The sequence below is a fragment of the Schistocerca cancellata genome, chromosome 4 (genome assembly GCF_023864275.1).
Source record: "Schistocerca cancellata isolate TAMUIC-IGC-003103 chromosome 4, iqSchCanc2.1, whole genome shotgun sequence".
Classification (NCBI taxonomy): Eukaryota; Metazoa; Arthropoda; class Insecta; order Orthoptera; family Acrididae; genus Schistocerca; species Schistocerca cancellata.
In genome coordinates this window covers 661,099,374-661,126,550 of record NC_064629.1, presented here as the reverse complement: position 1 = coordinate 661,126,550, position 27,177 = coordinate 661,099,374, and the positions used below count along the sequence as shown (strand labels likewise).

At 44.6% G+C, this 27,177-nt stretch overlaps 1 protein-coding gene across 1 annotated transcript in view; it reads right to left on the bottom strand.

Annotated features, from left to right (window-relative positions):
* Positions 1-27,177, bottom strand: part of LOC126183836 (ETS-related transcription factor Elf-1-like) — a 164,979-nt gene that overhangs the window by 53,565 nt on the left and 84,237 nt on the right. The window contains exon 2 of the mRNA XM_049926097.1: positions 2,697-2,956. Within this exon, the coding sequence (XP_049782054.1) occupies positions 2,697-2,956 (260 nt within the window). The remainder of the gene's footprint in view (positions 1-2,696; positions 2,957-27,177) is intronic.

Genomic DNA, 27,177 nt, shown 5'->3' with positions numbered 1-27,177 from the left:
TTGATTTGCCGTCATGCAGGCGAAAATCTGCTCGAAAAATGAACCGCGCCAAGGACGCAAGCCGGTAGCTTTAGTGTTATGCTATGGGTGCCATTAACTTAGCCTTTCATGGGACCTATAATAGTAAATGAAGGCACGATGAGACCTGATAACTATGTGGACACTGTTGCGGATCACCTGCATCCCTTCATGCTTAGTGTCTACCCGACAGCGAAGGCATCCTCCATCAGGACAACTGTCCGTACCACAAGACTAGAATCATGCTACAGTCGTTTGGGGAGGATAATAGTGAACTCACAGTGATATCTTGGCAACCAAATCCGCCTGATCTGAACCGGACCTGGGACGCTATCGCCTGCAGCTCCGCGCCCACAATCCATCGGCACATAATACACGGGAATTGCGTGATCTTTGCATAGATATCTGGTGCCACCTACATCCGGAGACCCACCAACGAGTTTTCGAATCCATGCCATACAGACTGTCTGCTGTAACGCTTTCCAAAAGTGGACCAGTGCACTATTATGCAGGTGGTCATAATGTTGTGACAAATCTATGTCTGTAAGGGCAAACATCGATTACAGTTCGTACCTGCTGGTTAACTACGTAACTAGTAGTCACTGGTACCGTAAACACATTTATTAATTTCAGTGTAGTATTACAAATAAAAGCTGCGTTGAAAACTTTTACTTACGTACGTATCACACTTTTGTCTCAATGGTTGTTGATTTCCCTACTTGCATTTTTAGTTAAAGACGATTGCTAATTTCAACGCAGTGTTTCTAATGTATGTACAATATTCCACGGTGAACACTTAAGGATGATTCTATGTTAATTGAAACCGGAACATAAGTAAATCACTCAGGCAGCTGGAACTGCTTTTTCACTGTCATTATTCTTTACACTGGGAAAAAACTGGAATCTATGATTTGACAATAAGTGGAAGGCAGAACATTAGTATCAGCGAGGCTAGCAACAATTTTTTTCTAATTTTTTTTCTTACAAATAGAAGTAGCCACACAGTCCAGTCACCTTAACGTGACCACCACCTACGTTCGATGTCAATACGCAATAACAACTCATCGAAGATAGATGGCAGCACGAGCAGTGGAGAGTATGTAAAGTGTGTCGGGGGAAGCAGAAAACAGTGCAGTCGTTGTCGCAATGCGGAAATGGATCGATTTTTCTGACCTCCAAAGAGTCATAGCCATTGGCTTTCAAGCCAAGGGTGGAAACATTTCCGAAACGGCTAAATTGTAAACTGTTAGCGTGCCTCCGTCGTTAAAGTATACCGCACGTAGCAAACTAAACTAAACTAAACTAAACTCCGTCCGAACAGGTCTTGCAAGGCCCAACGGAACCGACCGGCCGCCGTGTCATTCTCTCAGCCCAGGGGCTTCACTGGATGCGGATACGAAGGGGCATGTGGTCAGCACACCGCTCTCCTGGCCGTTGTCAGTTTTCGCGACCGGAGCCGCTACTTCTACTCAAGTACCTCCTCAGGTTGCCTCACAAGGGCTGAGTGTAGCCCGCTTGCCAACAGCGCTCGGCAGACCGGACGGTCACCCATCCAAGTGCTAGCCCATCCCTACAGCGCTTAACTTCGGTGATATGAGGGGAACCGGTCTTACCACTGCGGCAAGGCCGTTGGCACGAAGCAAAATGGAGCCATCCAAAATAGGCGCCGAGGCAACTATGGTGCAGCACGGGCCGTAGATGACAAAGATGAACAATGGTTGCAGACATGTGCACGGGTTGATAGACTTACAACTTTCGAGCAACCGACTGTTAAACTAAGGGGCTACTACAGTGTCTTCTCAACGACTGTTCAGCGAACGTTGCTACGTATGGCCCTCACAGCAGGTGAGTTCATGCACCCATGCTGACTAGTTCATCAGCGATGAAGGTTGAAATTTGCACGCCAATACCGCAACTTTTCAGATGAATCCTGTTTTATGTTCCATTGGACAGATGATCGTTGGCATATACGGAGTGAAACGTCTGAAAGCTAACACCCTGCAACAATCGTTCAAAGCGTCGAGGCCAGAAGCGGGAGCGTTACGGTCCGGGGAATGTTTTCGTACATTCCCTTAGCGATCTCGTCCTTATGGAAGGCATAATGAATCAACACAAGTATGAATCTATCCTTGAGGACCCTGTCCACCCCTACATGCAGTTTGTTTTTCCTTGGCACAATGGCATCTACAGCAGGACAATGCAACGTGTTACACAGCTAGTATATGTACGTGGTTGGACGAGCACTAGAATAAGTTTACCGTTCACCCCCAGCCACAAAGCTCTTCGGATTTAAACACAATCGAGATTCTGTGGGACCACGTCGATCACTCTGTTCGCGCCATTGATCCTCAACCGAGAAACATTGCGCAGCTGGCCAGGGAAATGGAGTCGTTATGGCTCTGCATGCCTGGCAGTACTATCCGGAACCTCACTGACTCACTTCCTGCACGTCTCGCGCTGCCAATGGTGATTATTCAGACTTCTGACAAGAGGTCACATTAATGTGACTGGACTGTGTATTAATATGACTGGACAATGTACATCCAGATACCATATTTGTACCAAGAAGAAACAGAAGTTTGGCCTCAAAGCATCTACTAGATTTTTCACTAGTTTGTGTCGTCGTATATCGAGGACCTATGTTCTGTCTCGTTGAGGTATCTGAATACTGTGCGTACCTGTAGACGAACTTCTGGCCGAGCACCTTCTTGATGATGTTCTTGTCGTAATAGTAGCGCAGAGCGCGGCTCAGCTTGTCGTAGTTCATGTTGGTCTTGTTCTTGCGCAGTCCCCATAGTCTCGCCACCTCCTCCGCGTTGACCAGCTTGAATTCTCCGTCGTTATTAGTCCACGCTATGATGCTCGTGTACTGGTTGCTAATGAGCAACTCCAGCAGGAACTGCCACAGTGTCACGTTTGTCTCCATGCCAGACTGATGCTGTAACACACAAACCCGGTACATTTACATCTTCTAGAGACCTAAGGGAAACCACAAATACTACGAAAGTTCAGTAATATACGATTGGTGTACTCTTCCAGTGCCTACATAACAGTACAGAAGCACGCAGTGTCATCTTCTCACTGAATAAAGAGCAACCTGAACAATGTGCATTTGACACTGGCATGAACTTTGCTCCGTTTCTTTTGATGCTGAACGAACTGTAGTAACACTGTAGCTATAGAAAAGTAGTCAAATAGAATATGGCCTGAACCTCAGCATACTTGCAAATAGTTAAATTCTCAGTAGTTTCGCTAAATTTCTTCAAAATAAAGCGAGTGCTCAGCTGTACGAATGCTCACTAAGGAGGAACCCCACAGATGAATCTATAAACAATATCGCGAAGTGAATAACGTGGCACACAGTCGAGAAAAAGGATCAAGTACTGCTACCGAACGGCTAGGGTTGAGACAAAAAAGGAATCTTCAACTATCTAGAGATCTGAAATGCTTAGATAATCAGTGAGTAATTGCGGTGTTGAACAGTGTCACCTTTGTCTCCATGTCCGACTGATGCTGTAACACACAACACGCGGTACATTTACATCTTCTAGAGAACTAAGGAAAACCACAAATACTACGAAAGTTCAGTAATATACTATTGGTATACTCTACCAGTGCCTACATAACAGTAGAGAAGCACGCAGTGTCATCTTCTCATTGAATAAAGAGCAACCTGAAAAATATGCATTTGACACTGGCATGAACTTTGCTCCGTTTCTTTTGATGCTGAACCAACTGTAGTAACACTGTAGCTATAGAACTGTAAAAACTGCAGGATCAAGAAGGATACATGTGGCTACAATGAATTTCATATCATAAATTAGGTACATATAGAGTAGCGCTCCACTAAAACTACCGTTCTGTGGTTTCAGTACAGCACATAAATGACGTAGTAAATGGTAGCTTTACCGGCAGTACTGGTAGCATTGTGAGGGAAAGAAACATAAATGAATGTGTGAGAGAGAAAGTGGGAGCAAATCACTTCTCTTTGTTCTTTGTTTGTTTGTTTTGCGCATAAATAGAACCGCACATCGTTCGGCATTAGTCCATTGTGTATTTCATAACCTTAAAAAATATAAATTGCATTTTATAAGTAATAAAAATTAAAATATGTGGATAAAAATCTCAGGACGATATCGCTACAATTCCTTTTTTTATCGATCTTGGCCTATGATTTTTTATCCACATATTTTAACACAACAGGTCGCATATGTTCCCATCTGACAATGTCAAATAACAACGAAATAAAAATTAGTTGACCACGTAACTTCTGATCTCTTATGTAACAAAAACAATTACTTCTGATGCAAGTACAGTTTACAAGCACAAACATAAAAAATAAATATAAATATAATTATTGTTTACATTTTATACTCAGCAGAACGTTTATCATCATGATCAAAGGCAAGTGTTTCCTCTTATTATTGATAAGTCCGTAAGTTGTTTAGCAACACCAGAAGCATGCTTCATATAAGATCGGCGAAAGATTGAAGTGGTATTTCATTTGTACTTTTTTAAGTTTACCATTTTTTGCGGCAGTTACGTTTTCTAGCGCTATATGGTAAATCTGTATTGTTTTATCATTTTTACTACAGCAGCCCTCTTTTTCACGCTAAATATCAACAATTTTCGAATAAAATCTCACTTAAACATAGATAATTTCAGTTTTGCTATAATACTGTTTATTTTTAAGTAACAGACCGGAGAATAATGTGCAAAACAATAATGTTCCGTCGACAATGAAATCGTCAGAGGCGGAGCACACACTGAGGTTACAAAAATCATGGAATAGCAATATGCACATATACAAATGGCAGAAGCATCGCCCACACAAGGTATAAACGGGTGGTGCATTGGCGAAGCTGTCATTTGTACTCAGGTGATTAATGTGAAAAGATTTCCCGCTGATTAAGGCCGCACGACGGGAATTTACAGACTTTGAACGCGCAATGGTAGTTAGAGCTACACGCATACGATATTCTATTTTGGAAATCTTTACGGATTTCAGTCTCTCGAGGTCCTCAGCGCCAAGAGTGCGCAGAGAATACCAACTTTCAGGCATTACCTCTCCCCACGGACAACGCAGTGGCCGACGGCCTTAACGACCGAGCGCAACGGCGTTTACATAGATTTGTCAGTGCGTGAAATAACCGCAGGTATCAATGTGGAACGTACGACGAACGTATTCGTTAGGAGAGTCTGCGAAATTTCGTGTTAAGGACCGACGCGAGGGCCCTTGCTAACAACACGGCATCGCCTGCAGCGCCTCTGCTGGGTACGTAACCATATCGGTTGGACACTAGAAAACTGAAAAACTGTGGCCTGGTTAAGTGAGTCCCGATTTCCGTTGGTAAGAGCTGATGACAGGGCTGAATGTGGCGCAGACCCCACGAAGGCATGGAGCCAAGTAGTTAACAAGGCACTGTGCAAGCTGGTGGTGGCTCGATAATGGTGTGGGCTGTGTTTACATGGGATGGACTCAGTCCTCTAGTTTAACTGAACCGATCATTTTCTGTAAATCGTTATGTTCGGCTACCTAGAGACCATTTGCCGCTATTCAAGTACTTCATGCTCCCAAATAACGACGGAATTTTTATGGGTGATAATGCGCCATGGCAGAACATTATGGACAATTCGAGAGAATGATTTGTCCACCCAGATTGCCCAACATGAATCCAATAGAACATTTGTGGGACATAATCGAGAGCTCAGTACGTGCACAACGTCCTACACGGACAAAACTTTTACAAATATGCATGGCTGTAGAGATAGCATGGCTCAATATTTCTGCAGAGGACTTCCAACGACTTTTTGAGACTACACCACGTCGAACAACTTCTCTACGCCGGGAAAAAGGAAGTAAGACAAGATAAAACGAGATATCCAATGATTTTTGTCACTTCAGTATAGATCGGATTGGTTACGGATGGCGAATGTAGTCGAGCGTGATCTTTCTAAGGAGCACACTGGCATTTGCCTCTAGTCGTTTAGGGTGATCATCGAAAACCTGAATTCGGAAGGTCTGACTGGGATTTGACCACTGTTCTACAGAATGGGAATCCAGTGCTTTAACACCACACCATTTTGCTCTATAAGTTCACTCGAGAGAGGGATCAGCTCTACTATGTGTACGCCAGCATTCAGCAGTCTTAATCACTTACTGTTGCACATGACAAGTAAATTCTTCCGCAGTGATCGTTAAAATACTGTTACTGAAAAGTCACTACCGGTTTTGCATCAATAGAGATGCGTCTTCAGATGATAGGTTTTTTAAACAGCCATCGCGCGACAAAGTGACTGCCTAGAGTCAGGGAACTTCTCCCTGTTATAAATTTTGTGAACTGTTTAGAATTAACCAAAGGGAACTTAAATGAACTGCAGCAGCTGTGCTCTCACAGCGATCCAAGCACTGACATCACTAATGGGATATTTCATGTAATTGAGTTATAAATTCCTCCGGTACCAACGAAGACATTTGATTAATAATACACTGATCAGACAGAACATTATGACCACCTACCTAATAGCCGGTATGTTCACCTTTGGCGCGGATAACAGCGGCGAAGCGTTGTGGCCTGGAAGCAATGACACCTTGGGAGGTCGCCGGAGGGAGTTAGCACCACATCTGCATACACAAGTCATGTGATTTCCGTAAATTCCGGGGAGGGGCCCATGATCTCTGACAAAATGTCCAATCACATCTCAGATATGTTCGATCAGGTTCACATCTGGTGAGTTGGGGGGCCAGCACATCAATTCGAACTCGTCACTGTGTTCCTCGAACCACTCCATCACACTCCTGGTCTTGCGTCACGGCGCATTGTATTTTTGAAGAATGCCACTACAGTTGGGAAACGCGATCGTCACGAAGGGGTGTACGTGGTCTGCAACAAGTGTGTGATACTCCTTTGCCGTCATGTTGCCTTGCACGAGCTCCGCTGGACGCACGGACGCCCACGTGAATGCTCCCCAGAGCATAATGGAGCCGCCACCAACTTGTCTTCGTCCCGCTGTACAGGTGTCAACGAGCTGTTCCCCCGGAAGTATACGGATTCGCGCCCTCCCATCGCCATGATGAAGAAGTTGTTAATATTCATCAGACCATGCACTGCTCTGCCCTTGCGCTAACGTCCAGTGCCGATGGTCACGTACCTACTTCAGTTGAAGTTACCGATGTCGTGGTTTTAACGTAGGTATGTGTATTGGTCGTCGGCTGCGGAGGCCAATTGTCCTGTTTTACCAGTCTGCCCAGACTACGACGTCCGATATCTCTAATGAGGGGTAGGCGCCCAAACCCACGACGTCTGAATGTGGTTTCATCTTGGTTTCGCCACGTGTTGGAAACACTCACCAGAGCACTCATTGAACACCCGACAAGTCGTGCAGGTTCCGAAATGCTCGTGCCGAGCCTCCGTACCATCACAATCTGCCACGGTCAAACTCAGATAGATCGCGTGCCATCCCCATTCTACACACGGATAGCACGCTCACTGGTACTGCATGCATCGTGTGTGTGTCTAACTAGCAGTCATTCCTCGCCAGATGACGCTGCTATCGCCTGGATGGGCTTATATCGATAGTATGTCGGTGGTCATAACGTTCTCGCTGATTAGTATACATAACAAAAAAAAATGGCTCTGAGCACTATGGGACTTAACTGCTACGGTCATCAGTCCCCTAGAACTTAGAACTACTTAAACCTAACTAACCTAAGGACAGCACACAACACCCAGCCATCACGAGGCAGAGAAAATCCCTGACCCCGCCGGGAATCGAACCCGGGAACCCGGGCGTGGGAAGCGAGAACGCTACCGCACGACCACGAGATGCGGGCAGTATACATAACAGTCTTGGAACTACTGACGGCCTTGGGAGAGCCAGTCCTGACAAAACTCTACCATCTGGTGAGCAAGATGTATGAAACAGGCGAAATACCCTCAGACTTCAAGAAGAATATAATAATTCCAATCCCAAAGAAAGCAGGTGTTGACAGATGTGAAAATTACCGAACAATCAGTTTAATAAGCCACAGCTGCAAAATACTAACACGAATTCTTTACAGACGCATGGAAAAACTAGTAGAAGCCGACCTCGGGGAAGATCAGTTTGGATTCCGTAGAAATATTGGAACACGTTGAGGCAATACTGACCTTACGACTTATCTTAGAAGCTAGATTAAGGAAAGGCAAACCTACGTTTCTGGCATTTGTAGACTTAGAGAAAGCATTTGACGATGTTGACTGGAATACTCTCTTTCAAATTCTGAAGGTGGCAGGGGTAAAATACAGGGAGCGAAAGACTATTTACAATTTGTACAGAAACCAGATGGCAGTTATAAGAGTCGAGGGACATGAAAGGGAAGCAGTGGTTGGGAAGGGAGTAAGACAGGGTTGTAGCCTCTCCCCGATGTTATTCAATCTGTATATTAAGCAAGCAGTAAAGGAAACAAAAGAAAAATTCGGAGTAGGAATTAAAATCCATGGAGAAGAAATAAAAACTTTGAGGTTCGCCGATGACATTGTAATTCTGTCAGAGACAGCAAAGGACTTGGAAGAGCAGTTGAATGGAATGGATGGTGTCTTGAAGGGAGGATATAAGATGAACATCAACAAAAGCAAAACGAGGATAATGGAATGTAGTCGAATTAAGTCGGGTGATGTTGAGGGTATTAGATTAGGAAATGAGACACTTAAAGTAGTAAAGGAGTTTTGCTATTTGTGGAGCAAAATAACTGATGATGGTCGAAGTAGAGAGGATACAAAATGTAGACCGGCAATGGCAAGGAAAGCGTTTCTGAAGAAGAGAAATTTGTTAACATCGAGTATAGATTTAAGTGTCAGGAAGTCATTTCTGAAAGTATTTGTATGGAGTGTAGCCTTGTACGAAGTGAAACATGGACGGTAAATAGTTTGGACAAGAAGAGAATAGAAGCTTTCGAAATGTGGTGCTACAGAAGAATGCTGAAGATTAGATGGGTAGATCACATAACTAATGAGGAAGTACTGAATAGGATTGGGGAGAAGAGAAGTTTGTGGCACAACTTGACCAGAAGAAGGGATCGGTTGGTAGGACATGTTCTGAGGCATCAAGGGATCACCAATTTAGTATTGGAGGGCAGCGTGGAGGGTAAAAATCGTAGGGGGAGACCAAGAGATGAATACACTAAGCAGATTCAGAAGGATGTAGGTTGCAGTAGGTACTGGGAGATGAAGAAGATTGCACAGGATAGAGTAGCATGGAGAGCTGCATCAAACCAGTCTCAGGACTGAAGACCACAACAACAACAACAGTCTATATAACAGACGTTGCATATAATATAGGTCCAGGTTACATAGCATTGAGGCTGCGTTGTCACACAATGGCAGGGCCCTGTAAAATCTCTCGCGTAGCAGAGACGCCATGAGTACATCTGGTACGGTCCACAAAATACAGTTACTACATTCAGTTTAATAATAAGTTTACTATTATATCATTAATCATCATAATTAAATGCCTCTGACTCTGAGGGCAGGCAAATTAAAGCGAGGGTTTGCAGATCGAAATGTAGTATTACCTAGAATTATATATTCAGACGAATACCAGAATGACTACTCTAGATTTGGTTGATGGTTCGTCAGGACGGAAACTCGTTTGATGCACAAACAACTTAAGGGAATGCAGACGGGTGACGTCTTCGATAACTGTCAATATTTCGACAGGTGAACACGACGTAGCACTTTACAGGGAAGTTTAAACCCTCGGTTGCGATTGGATTTCTGCCTTGAAAAAGATCTGTCGTAATATCGATGGTTGTCGAGGACGTCACCTGGTTGTGCTCCCCTACGTTGGTTGAACATTTATACGCTGGGCGGAACTTACGTTTCATATGGTTTGATTCAGCTCTCCACGATGGTCTATCCTATGACAGTCTGTTCATTTCTGAAAAACTACTGTAGTCAACTTCAATTTGAACATGCCTGCTGTAGTCGCTAGTCATGTCTTGGTTTCCCTCCACAATTTTAAGCGCCCTTACCTCCACCCTCCTCACACTTTTCCCTCCAGTACCAAATTAACGATTCCTTGATGTTTTAGGGTGTCTCTTATCAATCGATCCCTTCTATTAGCCGGCCGTTGTGACCGAGCGGTTCTAGGCGCTTCAGTCCGGAGCCGCGCTGCTGCTACGGTTGCCGGTTCGAATCCTGCCTCGGGCATGGATGTGTGTGATGTCCATAGGTTAGACGCCGGCCGGGGTGGCCGAGCGGTTCTAGGCGCTACAGTCTGGAACCGCGCGACCACTAAGGTCGCAGGTTCGAATCCTGCCTCGGCCATGGATGTGTGTGATGTCCTTAGGTTAGTTAGGTTTAAGTAGTTCTAAGTCTAGGGGACTGATGACCTCAGATGTTAAGTCCCATAGTGCTTAGAGTCATTTGAACCATCTGAACCTTCTGTTAGTCAAGTTGGGTCATATGTTTCTTTTTTCCCTAAAGTGATTCAGTTCCTCATCATTTGTTATCCGATCTGCTCGTCTAATTTTTAGTATTCTCCTGTAGTACCACATTTTAAAAGCTTCAGTTCTGGTCTTAACTGCTTATTGTCGACCTACAGAAAACACTTCCTAACATTTAAATTTACACTACTGGCCATTCAAATTAATTCACCAAGAAGAAATGCAGATGATAAACGGGTATTCATTGGACAAATATATTATACTAGAACTGACATGTGATTACATTTTCCCGCTATTTGGGTGCATAGATCCTGAGAAATCAGTACCCAAAACAACCACCTCTGGCCGTAATAACGGCCTTGGTACGCCTGGGCATTGAGTCAAACAGACCTTGGATGGCGTGTACAGGTAGAGCTGCCCATGCAGCTTCAACACGATACCACAGTTCATCAAGAGTGGTGACTGGCGTATTGTGGCGAGCCAGTTGCTCGGCCACCATTGACCAGACGTTTTCAATTGGTGAGAGATCTGGTGAATGTGCTGGCCAGGGCAGGAGTCGAACATTTTCTGTATCCAGACAGACCCGTACAGGACCTGCAACATGCGGTCGTGCATTATCCTGCTGAAATTTAGGGTTTCGCAGGGATGGAATGAGGGGTAGAGCCACGGGTCTTAACACATCTGAAATGTAACGTCCACTGTTCAAAGTGCGGTCAGTGCTAACAAGAGGTGACCGAGACGTGTAACCAATGGCACCCCACACGCCAGGTGATACGCCAGTGTGGCGATGACGAATACATGTTTCCAATGTGCGTTCACCGCGATGTCGCCAAACACGGATGCGACCATCATGATGCTGTAAACAGAACCTGGATTCATCAGAAAAAATGACGTTTTGCCATTCGTGTACTTAGGTTCGTCGTTGAGTACACCATCGCAAGCGCTCCTGTCTGTGATGCAGCGTCAAGGGTAGCCGCAGTCATGGACTCTGAGCTGATAGTCCATGCTGCTGCAAACGTCGTCGAACTGTTCGTGCAAACGTCCCCATCCGTTGACTCAGGGATCCAGACATGGCTGCACGATCCGTTACAGCGATGCGGATAAGATGCCTGTCATGTCGACTGCTATTGGTACGAGGCCGTTGGGATCCAGCACGGCGTTCCGTATTACGCTCCTGAAACCTGGTAACAGTCGTTGGATCTCGACCAACGCGAGCAGCAAAGTCGCGATACGATAAACCGCAATCGCGATAGGCTACAATCTGACCTTTATCAAAGTCGGAAACGTGATGGTACGCATTTCTCCTCCTTAGACGTGGCACCACAACAACTTTTCACCTGGCAACGCCGGTCAACTGCTGTTTGTGTGTGAGAAACCGGCTGGAAACTTTCCTCATGTCAGTACGTTCTAGGTGTCGCCACCGGCGCCAGCCTTGTGTGAATGCTCTGGAAAGCTAATCATTTGCATATCACAGCATCTGCTTCATGTCGGTTAAATTTTGCGTCTGTAGCACGTGTTCTTCGTGGTGTAGCAATTTTAGTGGCCAGTAGTGTATATTCGATGTTAACAATTTTCTTTCTTTCAGAAATACTTTACTTTGTTTTGCCAGTTTGCATATTTTATCCTTTCTGCTTCAGCAAAGTCCGCGTATTTTACTGCCGAAATAACGGTACCCATATACTACTACTTCTAGTGTCTAATTTCCTAATCTAATTACCCCAGCATCTCCTGATTTCGTTAGACTGCAATGCATTACCCTTGTTTTGCTTTTGCTGATGTTCATGTATAATATCTTTTTTCATTGAGTTCTTTTTCAAATCATTTTCTGGTCTCTGACAGAATTACAGTGCCATGTTTAAGTACTTTTTGTTCCCTTTCTATAATATTGTCTTCAAGTCTGTTTCCCTTGTATTGCCCTTCTATATATTCTTTCCATCTCTCAGTCTCCCTTCTTTGCTTAGTACAGGCTTGCAGTCTAAGCTCTTTATATTTATAACGGTATTTCTCCTTCCTCCAAAGGCTTCTTTAATTTTCTTAAAGCTGACATCGACCTCCTCCTAGTCATGCATTCCTCTCGAGCATTGCATTTCTCCTCCAGCCATCCCTGCATTGGAATTTTGAAATTTCTGTCAGTTTCATGTTTTATATGTCTGTATTCTTTTTTGACTGCTTCATTGTTCCATTTTTACACTTTCGTTGTACATCAATTACATTAAATATCTCGTGTGTTACCCAAGTATTTTTACTGAACCTCATTTTACTCCTATTTGATTCTCAGTTTCCTTCATTATTTCATCTCTTAAAGGTACTTGATCGTCATCTATTGTATTCCTTTCCCCTCTTTGAGCCAATAATTGCATGATTCTCCCTTTGAGGCTCTCTACAGTCAGTGGTTATTTCAATCGGTCAAGGCTCATCTCCTTAATTTCCTACCTTTTTACAATTTCTTTAGTTTAGATCTGCATTTCGAAACCAATAAATTATAGTTAGAGTCCACATCTGCACATGGAACTGTTTTGCAGTTTAAAATCTTGTTTCAAAAGAACTACGCCCAGGTCCCTGAAGTAGAGTGGGCCAAATCTGCCACACAATCTCCTTGCCCGAAGAGGACCAACATACACATTGGGAGTTGTAATACTCTAACTCTAATATTTACGGAGATACAGACATGTGTGTTTGTATGTTTCTTAACCCCTGCTGTGTAGACTACCCTGCACAACAGGTATGTTGTTTGGTAATAGTATCGACTTGCGACTTGCTTTGTTGACTTGCTTTTCAGGACAGTCTACATGTCAGGTGTAAGAAACGTTTTCCAAACCCTAACATGTAGGCTGCCTAGCGCAACAGGCATGTTATGATGGAGTAGTATCAACTTCCTTTATCAGCCTACTTTGCTTGGCAACCCACACATCATGAAAAAAAGGGTTTCAAGTGCTGCACAAGAGGCATGTTATGGGAGTAGTACCAGCCTTTCTTATCAACCTCTTTTCAGGGGCTACACATGGGGATGGGCATGCCTGTGGGAAGACTGAGATGGATAGAGTAGGAGATGGAGAGAGAAATGAGAGAGAAGAGGATGGACAGGGAGATAGGTGTGTATGGAGAGAGGCTGTAGGAGTGTATGTACAGAGAAGAGGGGGAGGAGGAGATGTGCAGGGAGAGAAGGAGTGGAGGAGATGGGCAGAAAGAGAGAAGGGAAGAGAAGATGGACTGAGAGGGAGGTGGCGGGGATGGCCAGATGGGAAGGTGAAGAGATGATCAGTAGAGATGGAAAAAGAGGAGATGGACCAAGAGATGTGCACGCTATATGTGACATACATGTAGTCAGGGGAAGCTGCAGAGGAAAGGATTGTAATCCATCTGAAGCCTTCTGATGTCTCCAGGTCTCTTCCTTGTATACAGCCTTCTTTCACGGTTTCCAACCCATGTCTTAGGAATGATTAAATTGTGCTCTGTTCAAAACGTAACCAGGCGGCATCCCCTTCCATTCTGTATCCTCTGCCCACGTTTTCCTGTTATTTTTCCTTCTCGTCGTATGAAATACAGACTGGTAACAACAGGAAAAGCGTTTCCAAAGAAGATAAACTATTTATCATCAAACATAGATCTAAGTTTTAAGAATGGAGTGGAGCCTTTTCTGGATGTGAAACGAGAAATATAGACAGTTCGGATAAGAATAGAATAGAAGTTTTTGAAAGAGGTGCGACAGAAGGATAATGAAGATTAGATGGGTAGAGTGGATAATTAACGAAGAGACATTGAATCTATATGGGAAGAAAAGAAAGGTGTGGCACAACTTGACTAGAAGAAGGTATCACTTAATAGGACGCATCCTGAGGCAACAAGGAATTGTCGGTTTCGTAATGGAGGGAAGTGTATGAGGTAAAAGTTGTATAGGGAAAGCTTGACTGTAATAAGGAGGGTTAATTATGTGTAGATTGTATAAGTTATGCAAAAATGAAGAAGATTCCGCAGGATAAACTAGCGTGTAGAGTTGCATCAAACTAGTTTTCAGACTTCGGACTGAATAACACAACAACAACAACAGCAACAACAACAACGTTTAACATTTTGGACGTACGCCACAGTGCACTACATCACATGCAATAAAGAGGGAGAAGAAATAGTTTTTAACTTTGTTGAAGAAACATGACGGTGATTGGCCGAAGTGACTTAGAAAAATTACCGAAAACTTAAATCAGAATAACTAGATGAGCGTTTCCACATCATCATCCATTTCAGTTACCGTATTCGTTCAGTGATATTTACTGTGTCAATTTAATATCCACGTTGTGTCATTGTAGACTAAAGTAAGTCTCTCCTCATCCCAAAGAGCTATTTGAATACCGCAGTGTTTCACTAGGCAGAGTCCTTAATTGAGGTGGCGTCTTATTGCCTTCCTCCTATATTTGAACTAATTTAGACATAATTTAGCATGGACTCAGAACTACGACGCCTCCAGTATAAATGGAATAAGAATTATTCTCACTTTACACGTCCAGGATAATACTGTTCCTTCGAAAACTGAGTGAAATTATAGAGCAGAAAAGTCTCTGCTGAATGTCAGTCAACGCTGAACTCTATGCAGTAAGTGGCACGTTCTTTGCTAGTTAGAGAGATGCAGTTCTGTTCATATAGACGTGAATACTAAAATGGTGCCAACTGTAGCCTTACAATGGAGCAGACTAGTCCCTTGCGTAGTCAAATACTATTCACCCAGCAGATGCGTGGCAATGTACGTAATATAGAGGTAATTGGAGGCAGCCGAGCTCAGCCTCCCCATCCGGCGGACGAATTACCATCAACAGTGTAAAATGCTCCCAGTCCATGAGGCACTGCAGAGGGGCTTGGTATTGAATGATTCGACACAGCTACATCCCAATGAATCACCATCGCACAGGTTGCAGAGGTGAATAATCATCAAGGAAACATGTACTTATTCAGCAACAGAAAACATGACTGCCACGTCAACGCGGTTGTATTGTACATAGCAGAAGGTCTCGCTTACATCTTCATACTACATGCCGCTTCTTAATTACAATATCAACCGACTGACGAGATAGTTCTGAGACCAAGATGAAATCTGTCACAGCAGAATAATTCACGATCGTCTTTGTTACAAAATAACTAGCAGACAGGTGGTATCATGAACCATCTTCTAAAGCAGCTAGTTACAAACGATTTCCGCAAGGTCTACGATTCTACTCACTAGTCAGTGGTATGGAAATAAGTTGGGATATTGGCCATTCGCTAGGGCGGTAAAAGTCGTTGCTTGGCAGGTAGCTACTGGCCCATCGGCATGCTATCGGGCCTCTCAAATGTATTAAGGAAGATTTACTCGAGCAGGTTTCTGCAGTACATTAAGGCTGAAGCAAATATCCTTAAAGAGTAGTTCAAGATTCATCGCGGACACTGGACAGAGCAGCTCATAGACTGGTAGAGCAGACTTTCAATATCGATGAGCGTCACGAACACCGCCGAACGAAGAAAGATTAGGGTGTAACATATCGTCGACATATACCTTCGAGCGGTCTTGCAAGAGACTTCACGGATCTATAGGAGAGTTCGAAAAACACAATGATCCGGCCACTTGGCAGAAAAATTCTAGACTGAGCTTGCATAGGTCTGCTAAATAATTGAGCCATTTAACGCGCCAAGTCAGTTGTCTATATCTACATCTACATTTATACTCCGTAAGCCACCCAACGGTGTGTGGCGGAGGGCACTTTACGTGCCACTGTCATTACCTCCCTTTTCTATTCCAGTCGCGTATGGTTCGCGAGAAGAACGACTGTCTGAAAGCATCCGTGCGCGCTCGAATCTCTCTAATTTTACATTCGTGATCTCCTCGGGAGGTATAAGTAGGGGGAAGCAATATATTCGATACCTCATCCAGAAACACACCCTCTTGAAGCCTGGCGAGCAAGCTACACCGCGATACAGAGCGGCTCTCTTGCAGAGTCTGCCACTTGAGTTTGCTAAACATCTCCGTAACGCTACCACGGTTACCAAATAACCCTGTGACGAAACGCGCCGCTCTTCTTTGGATCTTCTCTATCTCCTCCGTCTACCCGATCTGGTACGGATCCCACAATGATGAGCAATACTCAAGTATAGGTCGAACGAGTGTTTTGTAAGCCACCTCCTTTGTTGATGGACTACATTTTCTAAGGACTCTCCCAATGAATCTCAACCTGGCACCCGCCTTACCAGCAATTAATTTAATATGATCATTCCACTTCAAATCGTTCCGCACGCATACTCCCAGATATTTTACAGAAGTAACTGCTACCAGTGTTTGCTCCGCTATCATATAATCATACAATAAAGGATCCTTCTTTCTATGTATTCGCAATACATTACATTTGTCTATGTTAAGGGTCAGTTGCCACTCCCTGCACCAAGTGCCTATCCGCTGCAGATCTTCCTGCATTTCGCTACAATTTTCTAATGCTGCAACTTCTCTGTATACTACAGTATCATCCGCGAAAAGCCGCATGGAACTTCCGACACTATCTACTAGGTCAGGATTTAGAGAAGGAACTGCAGTGCGGTCTTCCTCTGTGAAACAGCTTTGGAAAAAGGTGTTTAGTATTTCAGCTTTACGCGTGTCATTCTCTGTTTCAATGCCATCATCATCTCGGAGTGTCTGGATATGCTGTTTCGAGCCACTTACTGGCTTAACGTAAGACCAGAACTTCCTAGGATTTTCTGTCAAGTCGGTACATAGAATTTTAATTTCGAATTCACTGAACGCTTCACGCATAGCCCTCCTTACGCTGACTTTGACATCGTTTAGCTTCTGTTTGAGAGGTTTTGGCTGCGTTTACACTTGGAGTGAAGCTCTCTTTGCTTTCGCAGTAGTTTCCTAACTTTGTTGTTGAACTAAGGTGGGTTTTTCCCGTCCCTCACAGTTTTACTCGGTACGTACCTGTCTAAAACGCATTTTACGATTGCCTTGAACTTTTTCCATAAACACTCAACATTGTCAGTGTCGGAACAGAAATTTTCGTTTTGATCTGTTAGGTAGTCTGAAATCTGCCTTCTATTACTCTTGCTAAACAGATAAACTTTCCTCCCTTTTTTTATACTCCTATTAACTTCCATATTCAGGGATGCTGCAACCGCCTTATGATCACTGATTCCCTGTTCTGCACTTACAGAGTCGAAAAGTTCGGGTCTGTTTGTTATCAGTAGGTCCAAGATGTTATCTCCACGAGTCGGTTCTCTGTTTAATTGCTCGAGGTAATTTTCGGATAGTGCACTCAGTAATATGTCACTCGATGCTCTGTCCCTACCACCCGTCCTAAACATCTGAGTGTCCCAGTCTATATCTGGTAAATTGAAATCTCCACCTAATACTATAACATGCTGAGAAAATTTATGTGAAATGTATTCCAAATTTTCTCTCAGTTGTTCTGCCACTAATGCTGCTGAGTCGGGAGGTCGGTGAAAGGAGCCAACTATTAACCTAGCTCGGTTGTTGAGTGTAACCTCCACCCATAATAATTCACAGGAACTATCCACTTCTACTTCACTACAGGATAAACTACTACTAACAGCGACAAACACGCCACCACCGGTTGCATGCAATCTATCCTTTCTAAACACCGTCTGTGCCTTTGTAAAAATTTCGGCAGAATTTATCTCTGGTTTCAGCCAGCTTTCTGTACCTATAACGATTTCAGCTTCGGTGCTTTCTATCAGCGCTTGAAGTTCCGGCACTTTACCAATGCAGCTTCGACAGTTTACAATTACAATACCGATTGGTGCTTGGCCCCCGCATGTCCTGACTTTGCCCCGTACCATTTGAGGCTGCTGCCGTTTCTGTACTTGCCCGAAGCCATCTAACCTAAAAAACCGCCTAGTCCACGCCACACAACCCCTGCTACCCGTGTAGCCGCTTGCTGCGTGTAGTGGACTCCTGACCCATCCAGCGGAACCCGAAACTCCACCACCCGATGGCGCAAGTCGAGGAATCTGCAGCCCACACGGTCGCAGAACCGTCTCAGCCTCTGATTCAGACCCTCCACTCGGCTCTGTACCAAAGGTCCGCAGTCAGTCCTGTCGACGATGCTGCAGATGGTGAGCTCTGCTTTCATCCCGCTAGCGAGACTGGCAGTCTTCACCAAATCAGATAGCCGCCGGAAGCCAAAGAGGATTTCCTCCGATCCATAGCAACACACATCATTGGTGCCGACATGAGCGACCACCTGCAGCTGGGTGCATCCTGTACCCTTCATGGCATCCGGAAGCACCCTTTCCACATCTGGAATGACTCCCCCCGGTATGCACAAGGAGTGCACATTGGTTTTCTTCCCCTCTCTTGCTGCCATATCCCTGAGGTGCCCCATTACGCGCCTGACGTTGGAGCTCCCAACTACCAGTAAGCCCACCCTCTGCGACCGCCCGGATCTTGCAGACTGAGGGGCAACCTCTGGAACAGGACAAGCAGCCATGTCCGGCCGAAGATCATCATCAGCCGGAGACAGAGCCTGAAACCGGTTCGTCAGACAAACTGGAGAGGCCTTCCGTTCAGCCCTCCGGAATGTCTTTCGCCCCCTGCCACACCTCGAGACGACCTCCCACTCTACCACAGGTGAGGGATCAGCCTCAATGTGGGCAGTATCCCGGGCAGCCACAGTCGTAGTCCGATCGGGAGATGCGTGGGACGAGCTGGCCGTCCCCGACAAACCCCCATCCGGACCCCCACAGTGATGCCCATTGGCAACAGCCTCAGACTGTGTGACCGAAGCCAACACTGCCTGAAGCTGGGAGCGAAGTTTTAGAGGTATCCAAGTGCAGCGAACCCACATATTAGACATAAGAAAGTAAAAAATAATAGATTATGACACGAAGGAAAAGCCGCAGAATATGAACTTCGAACACCAAGAGTTCTGAAGAATTCTGCCGCTGGAGATCAACGTTGACGAACTGCAACAGGTGTGTTGCGCAGGTTGCCTGCACAGCGGGGGCCTCGAAGGATGCTAAGACGCTCGCGACGCCTACTTATGCAGTTCAGCTATACGTTTTCCAGACTGTTTCTGAATATACATGGGAGTGTGACTAGCGAAATCATTGTCTTGGAAGATCGACATGTTTACAGACAGTTCCTGAATATACGTGGCAGCGTGAATAGCAAAATTATCGTCTCGGAAGAGGACGCCATTGACAGAATACATCATCTCATGAGCAGGGTGCGTTTGATCCTAATTTGTTCTTAGAGTACAGGAAAATAAGCAGAAGAAAATATTAATTCTTACATATTAATGGCTGTTAAGTTCCGTGGCTGTGGACTGAATTATTTTAAGAAATACAGCAACCAGTCACAGTCTTGTACAACTGTATTTAAGGTAAGGACGCGATTTTGGCTTTCACCCATACGCAACTTGCATAATAAAATTTATGTTTTCATCAGTACAACGTTTCTTTGACTGCACTTCGAATGCTGCGGCTGCCTTTTGTTCTTTAATTTGTGTTTCCTTTTTTACCTTTACATCCATTGCAAAAATTCACTGATGAAGCGCAGCATTCGCCATGTAATCGACTATGAAAATGAATCACTGCATTTGTAGACATAAAGTGTTTGTGTTTAGGCATAAAGGTGGGACAGGAGCCACAAATTACAGAACAGAAGCGAACCGAATTATTGAAAGCGCAGTCAAGAAAACGTTATACTAATGAAGATCTAATTTTTTTTACGCAAGTTGAAGATGGATGAAAGACCGAAACGCTTCCTTGGATAAAATAAAGCTATACAAAAAAGTGGCTGGTCACTGTTTTTTCAGGTAAATCAACAGAAAGCTTGAAACTGTCCCTCAAGTCATCAGAGACTGCAGTGTCCGATTATTAAGAAACGTCATTTTCGTTTCAGTTAGGGGCTGTTTACTAGATAAAAGTCTCTACATCTACTACGACAAGCTGATTTCAGCGCCGATGGCAATTATCAGTGACCCTACATACAGACGAAATAGAAAAAATTAACACTAGTGATGTTTTCATTATAATGTCACGATTAAAAAGCGAATAAATATTGTATTTTAATTTTTTTATTTATTTATTGCTGCTTCATCAATATATGTTATCTTGACACTCTATTGCAAATGGCTTAGAGCGCAAGTGACACCTTATAAAATTCGGTTATCGTTCAGTTTACTGTCATAAAATTACTTGAAGCTACGGAACGTATTTAACGTAACATAATGTGCACGATAAATTTAACTGGTATAAATCAACCACCATTTAAAGAAAGGAATCTAAACCTCATCCGTGTAGTACACTTTCATTTCTGTTCTACACATGTTCAAAGTTTCATGGCAGTCCTGCAAGTCACGCCAGTGCCCTTGTCGTGATTAGTAGCTCGTTATTAGTAGAATCAATCTAAGTATGACGCTACTCTAATTTTAATACGTTTTTGGAGAACGAAAATCTCTTACATGAAAATCATTGTGGACTCAGTAAACAGAGTTCTTGCGAAACCTAGCTCGCTCTACATCTGCATCTACATCTACATAGATACTCCGGAAGACACCGTACGGTGGCGGAGGGTACGCAGTATCACTACTAGTCATTAGCTTTCCACTTCCACTCGCATATAGAGCGAAGGAATAATAACTGTCTACACTACTGGCCATTAAAATTGCTACAACACGAAGATGACGTAATACAGACGCGAAATTTAACCGACAGGAAGAAGATGCTGTGAAATGCAAATGCTTAGCTTTTCAGAGCATTCACACAAGGTTGGCGCCGGTGGCGACTCCTACAACGTGCTGACATGAGGAAAGTTTCCAACCGATTTCTCATACACAAACAGCAGTTGACCGGCGTTGCCTGGTGAATCGTTGTTGTGATGCCTCGTCTAAGGAAGAGAAATGCGTACCATCACGTGTCCGACTTTGATAAAGGTCGGATTGCAGCCTATCGCGATCGCGGTTTATCGTATCGCGACATTGCTGCTCGCGTTGGTCGAGATCCAACGACTGTTAGCAGAATATGGAATAGGTGGGTTCAGGAGGGTAATACGGAACGCCGTGCTGGATGCCAACGGCCTCGTATCAATAGCAGTCGAGATGACAGGCATCTTATCCGCATCGCTGTAACGGATCGTGCAGCCACGTCTCGATCCCTGAGTCAACAGATGGGGACGTTTGCAAGACAACAGCCATCTGCACGAACAGTTCGACGACGTTTGCAGCAGCATGGACTATCAGCTCGGAGACCATGGCTGCAGTTACCCTCGACGCTGCATAACAGACAGGAGCGCCTGCGATGGTGTACTCAACGACGAACCTGTGTGCACGAATGACAAAACGTCATTTTTTTGGATGAATCCACGTTCTGTTTACAGCATCATGATGGTCGCATCCGTGTTTGGCGACATCGCGGTGAACGCACATTGGAAGCGTGTATTCGTCATCGCCATACTGGCATATCACCTGGCGTGATGGTATGGGGTACCATTGGTTACACGTCTCGGTCACCTCTTGTTCGCATTGACGGCACTTTGAACAGTGGACGTTACATTTCAGATGTGTTACGACCCGTTACTCTACCCTTCATTCGATCCCTGTGAAACCCAACATTTCAGCAGGATAATGCACGACCGCATGTTGCAGGTCCTGTACTGGCCTTTCTGGATACAAAAAATGTTCGACTGCTGCCCTGGCCAGCACATTCTCCAGGTCTCTCACCAATTGAAAACGTATGGTCAATGGTGGCCGAGCAACTGGCTTGTCTCAATACGCCAGTCACTACTCTTGATGAACTGTGGTATCGTGTTGAAGCTGCATGGGCAGCTGTACATGTACATACCATCCAAGGTCTGTTTGACTCAATGCCCATGCGTATCAAGGCCGTTATTACGGTCAGAGGTGGTTGTTCTGGGTACTGTTTTCTCAGGGTCTATGAACCCAAATAGCGTGAAAATGTTATCACATGTCAGTTCTAGTGTAATATATTTGTCCAGTGAATACCCGTTTATCATCTGCATTTCTTTTTGGTGTAGTAATTTTAATGGTCAGTAGTATATATGCCTGCGTATGAGCCGTAATTTTCCGTTTCTTATTTTTGTGGTCCTTTCACGCAGTGTATGTTGACGGCAGCAGAATCGTTATGTGCAGCTTCAAATGCCGGTTCTCTAAATTTTGTCAATAGTGTTTCTTGAATAGAACATCGCCTTCCATCTAGGGATTCCCAATCGAATTCCCCAAGCATATCCGTAATACTTACTTATTGTTCAAACCTACCGGTAACAAAGCTAGCAGCACGCCTCTGAATTGCTTCGATTTCTTCCTTCAATCAGACTTGGAACAGATCCCAAACATACGAGCAGTACTGAAGAATAGATCACACCGCGTCCTATATGCGGTCTCCTTTACTCTTTCCTAAAATTCTCCCAATAAACTGAAGTCGACCATTCGCCATCCCTACCACAGTTCTCACAATCTCGTTTTATCTCATGTCACTTTGCAACGTCACGCCCAGATATTTAAAAGACTTGATTGTGTCAAGTAGGACACTAGTAACACTGTATCCAAATATTACGGGTTTGTTCTTTCTAATCATACGCATGAACATACATTTCTCACATTTAGAGCTAGCTGCCATTCATCGCACTGACTGAAAATTATGTCTAAGTCGTCTTGTATCTTCCTACAGTCACTCAACTTCGGCACCTCACCGTACACCACGGTATCATAAGCAAACAACCAAAGATTGCTGCCCACACTGTCGCTAAATCAGTTATGTATAAAGAGAACAACAGTGATCCTGTCACATTTCTCAGGGGCACTCCTGTCGATACCCTTGTCTCCGATGAACACTCGCCGTCGAGGACAGCATATTAGGTTCTATTATTTAAGAAGGTATTTGTGAACTTATTTCATATGCTCGTACCTTCGTTAACAGCCTGCAATGGGGCACCGTGTCAAATGCTTTCCGGCAATCTAGAAATATGGAATTTGCCTGTTACCATTCACCCATAATTCCCAGTACATCATGTGAGAAATTGGAAAGCTGAGTTTCGCAGGAGCGATGGTTTCTATAACCATACTGATTCGTGGATACAAGCTTCTCAGTCTCAAGAAAGTTTATTATATTCGAACGGAGAATATGTACAAGGATTCTGCAGCAAACAGAAGTTAGGTATACTGAAATGTAATTTTGTAGGTCTGTTCTTTTACCCTTCTTATATATTGCAGACACCTGCGCCTTTTTCGAGTCGCTTGAGACTTTGCGTTGAGCGGGAGATTCGCAATAAACGCAAGTCAGGTACGGGTCCAACGCCATAGAGTACTCTTTGTAAAATCGAATTGGGATTCCATCCGGACCTGTTGATATATTTGCTTTCAAATCTTTCAAATGTTTCTCTACACCAGGGATGCTTATTACTACGTCGTCCATACGGGCGTCTGTTCGATGGTCAAATGACCGTATGCTTGTTCGATTCCCCTGCGTGAATGATTTCTTGAACGTGAAATTCAAAATTTCGGCTTTTATTTCGTTATCTTCAACTCGTCAGCAAGGGACTGAATGGCTGCCTTAGACCAGCTTAGCGGTTTTACGCTAGACCAGAATGTCACCGGGTTCTCTGCCAGATCTTTTGCTAAGGTATGACGATGGTGGTTGTTGTATGCTTCGTGCATAGATCTTTTCACAGACATACGAATCTCAACTAACCTTCGCTTGTCGTCATTTGTGCGCTCCCTTTTGAACCGAGAGTGCAGCAGCCTTTGCTTCCTCAGCATCTTACGGATTTCGTTATTAAAGCAAGTTCTGTCTTTTCCATCCTTTATCCACTTAATAGGCACATAATTCTCCAGACCACGATTTATAATCTGCTTAAACATTGCCATGAATTCTTCAACATCAATCGTACTGGAACCAGGTGATGCCAATTCGCTGCCTAAGTGAGATGCTAATAGCTGTTTATCTGCCCTATCTAAAAGAAACACTCTTCTAGCCTTCTTGAGTGATTTATTAACTTTCGTGATCATAGTTGTTATAGTGACATCATGATCGATAATCCCCTTTTCTATACTGACATTGTCGATAAGGTCCTGCCTATTTGTAGCTACGGAGTTTAAGATACTTCTATTGCGCGTGGCTTTCCGAGTTAGCTGCTCAAAACGGTTTTCAGGAAACGTGTTCAAAAGTATTTCGCATGACTTCTTGTATGTACCCCCCGCAATGAATTCATAGACATCCAACTCGGTAAGTTGAAGTCGCCTCCAATTAGTATTGCATTATCTGGGTATTTACGCGCTATTGACCGTAGACTTTGTTTGATTGACTCTAGGACCGTCACAGCAGAATCCGGTGGCCGGTAAAAACATCCAACAATGAACTTGGTTTCACTTAGTGTGACTTCACTGTCGCACTCAACTTCTACCTCACTAGAGACAATATTTTTGTTAACTGCAATGAACACTCCCCCTCCTATGCCTTCTAATCTGTCTTTCCGACATACGTTCCACGTCTCGCAAAATATCTTAGAGCTTTCCACTCCGGGTTTCAACCACCCCTCAGTCCCAAGAATAATTTGAACACGAGGACTTCCCTGGAGGGCACTAAATCCTGGAACTTTATTACGAATACTTCGACAGTTCACTGATAAAATTATGACAATCGAAGTGTCTTTATTTTGAACGTTTTTTGACTTCCCTAGCTGCATATCGACTGGCAAGTATTCATCGGAGAACCTCAAAGAACTGCCTAGCCTAAAAAACCCTATTGCGCAGTCCACAAATACTCTGCTACTCGAGTAGCTGCTTCCTTTGTGTAGTGCACCCCTGACCTATCAAGGGAAGTCCTACAAATCCCCACACGATAATGAAAGTGTAGAAATCTGAAGCCAAGACCGTCACAGAGCCGACGGAGCCTTTGGTCGAGACCCTGCACTCGGCTCCATTCCAGAGGAGCCAGATCAACTCTGAGAACGATTCAGCAAATTGCAAGCTCTGCTTGCAACCCGCGCGCGAGACCAGCAGTCTTCTCCACCTCCGCCAGCCGCCTGTACGAACTGAGGATCGCCTCAGAACCCATGCGACAGGCGTCGTTGATGGCGACATGAGCCACAACTTGCAGAGGACTGCACCCTGCGCGCTCGATAGCCACAGGCAAGGCCGCCTCCACATCTCGGATGAGGCCCCCCAGCAGACATATCGAGTGCACATTGGCTTTCTTTCCAGCCCTGAACGCTACCTGCCTAAGGGGCTCTGTAGCGGGCCTAATATTGGAGCTCCCAATAACTAGTAAATCTCTCCGCCCGCGTGCCTGCTCGGACCCTGCTGAAGGAGCGGTCACCTGTCTACTAACAGGGTCCTTGGTCGAAGCCAGGCGGCCAGTCCCCACACTGGTCCTTCGCCTCGAGCGACGCGAACGCGTTACCACATGCCACTCTCGCTTCTGTGAGGGCAGATCCACCGCGTCGGCTGCCCTAGCAGGTGTCTCAGAATTAGAGCCCGTGGGCAAAACAAGCGCCAATTGAGGTGTCCCAAGCGACGTGACAGATTCTCCACCACCGCTACACCCCGAGGCAGCAGCCTGAAGGTGACTGACCGTAGCCAAAAGCGCATTCAGCTGTTCGCGGACTGCGCCCAGCTCCTCCTGCGTCCGCACACAGCACGCACACATCCTAGCCATCCTAGCAAGGCTAACTGAAGAAATAACTATAAAAACAGACAGAATTCTAGGTATGCAACTTGCTACCCTCCTGATTTGTCACAAATGGACGCTAACGCGTTAATGAGCTATGTTGTTGGCTGTTCAGTGAGCAACTTCTGCGCTACAGACTGAATGAATTTACACTTACAAAAACGTCCGCCGCTCGTGGTCTCGCGGTAGCGTTCTCGTTTCCCGAGCACGGGGTCCCGGGTTCGATTCCCGGCGGGGTCAGGGATTTTCACCTGCCTCGAGATGACTGGGTGTTTGTGTTGTCCTCATCATTTCATCATCATCCAGGAAAGTGGCGAAATTGGACTGAGCAAAGATTGGATAATTGTACGGGCGCTGATAACCACGCAGTTGAGCGCCCCACAAACCAAACATCATCATCATCACTTACAAAAACGCGGGATTAAACATCTTAGAGAGAAAAAAACACTCACGAAATTTATAAATACAATACAAAAAAACACAGAAAAAAGTAAACACGTAACTTGCCGCTCCGCAATTGTACTCGTATATCAGCCGAGAGCTGGAGCCTGGCCGTTCCTTCATGAGATACAGACCGCTGTAGACAACGGCGCTCAGGTTAATGTCACGTTCCTTGACTTCAGGAAGGCATTTAACACTGTCCCGCACTGATGGTTAATGAAGAATACGAGCATATCAGTTACCGGATCAGATTTGCGACTGGATTCAAGACTTCCTTGCAGATAGAATGAAATACCTCGCTCTTAACGGAAAAAAATCGACAGAAGTGAAGACAATTTCCGGAGTATCCAAGGGAAGTGAGGTAGGACTGTTACTGTTACAGTGTATATAAATGGTCTAATAGAAAGCGTCGGATCCTCTAAGACTGCTCACAGGTGATGCGTTTGCCTATAACAAAGTAGCAACGCAACCATTCAGTATCGATTTGCAGAATGACCTGCAGAGGATTGATGAAAGATGCAGGTTCGAGCAATAGACCATGAACGTAAATAAATGTAATATATTGCGCATACATAGAAAAAGAAAAGCACTAATTTACAACTACACACTTGGTGAGAAACTGCTGGAAACAGTAT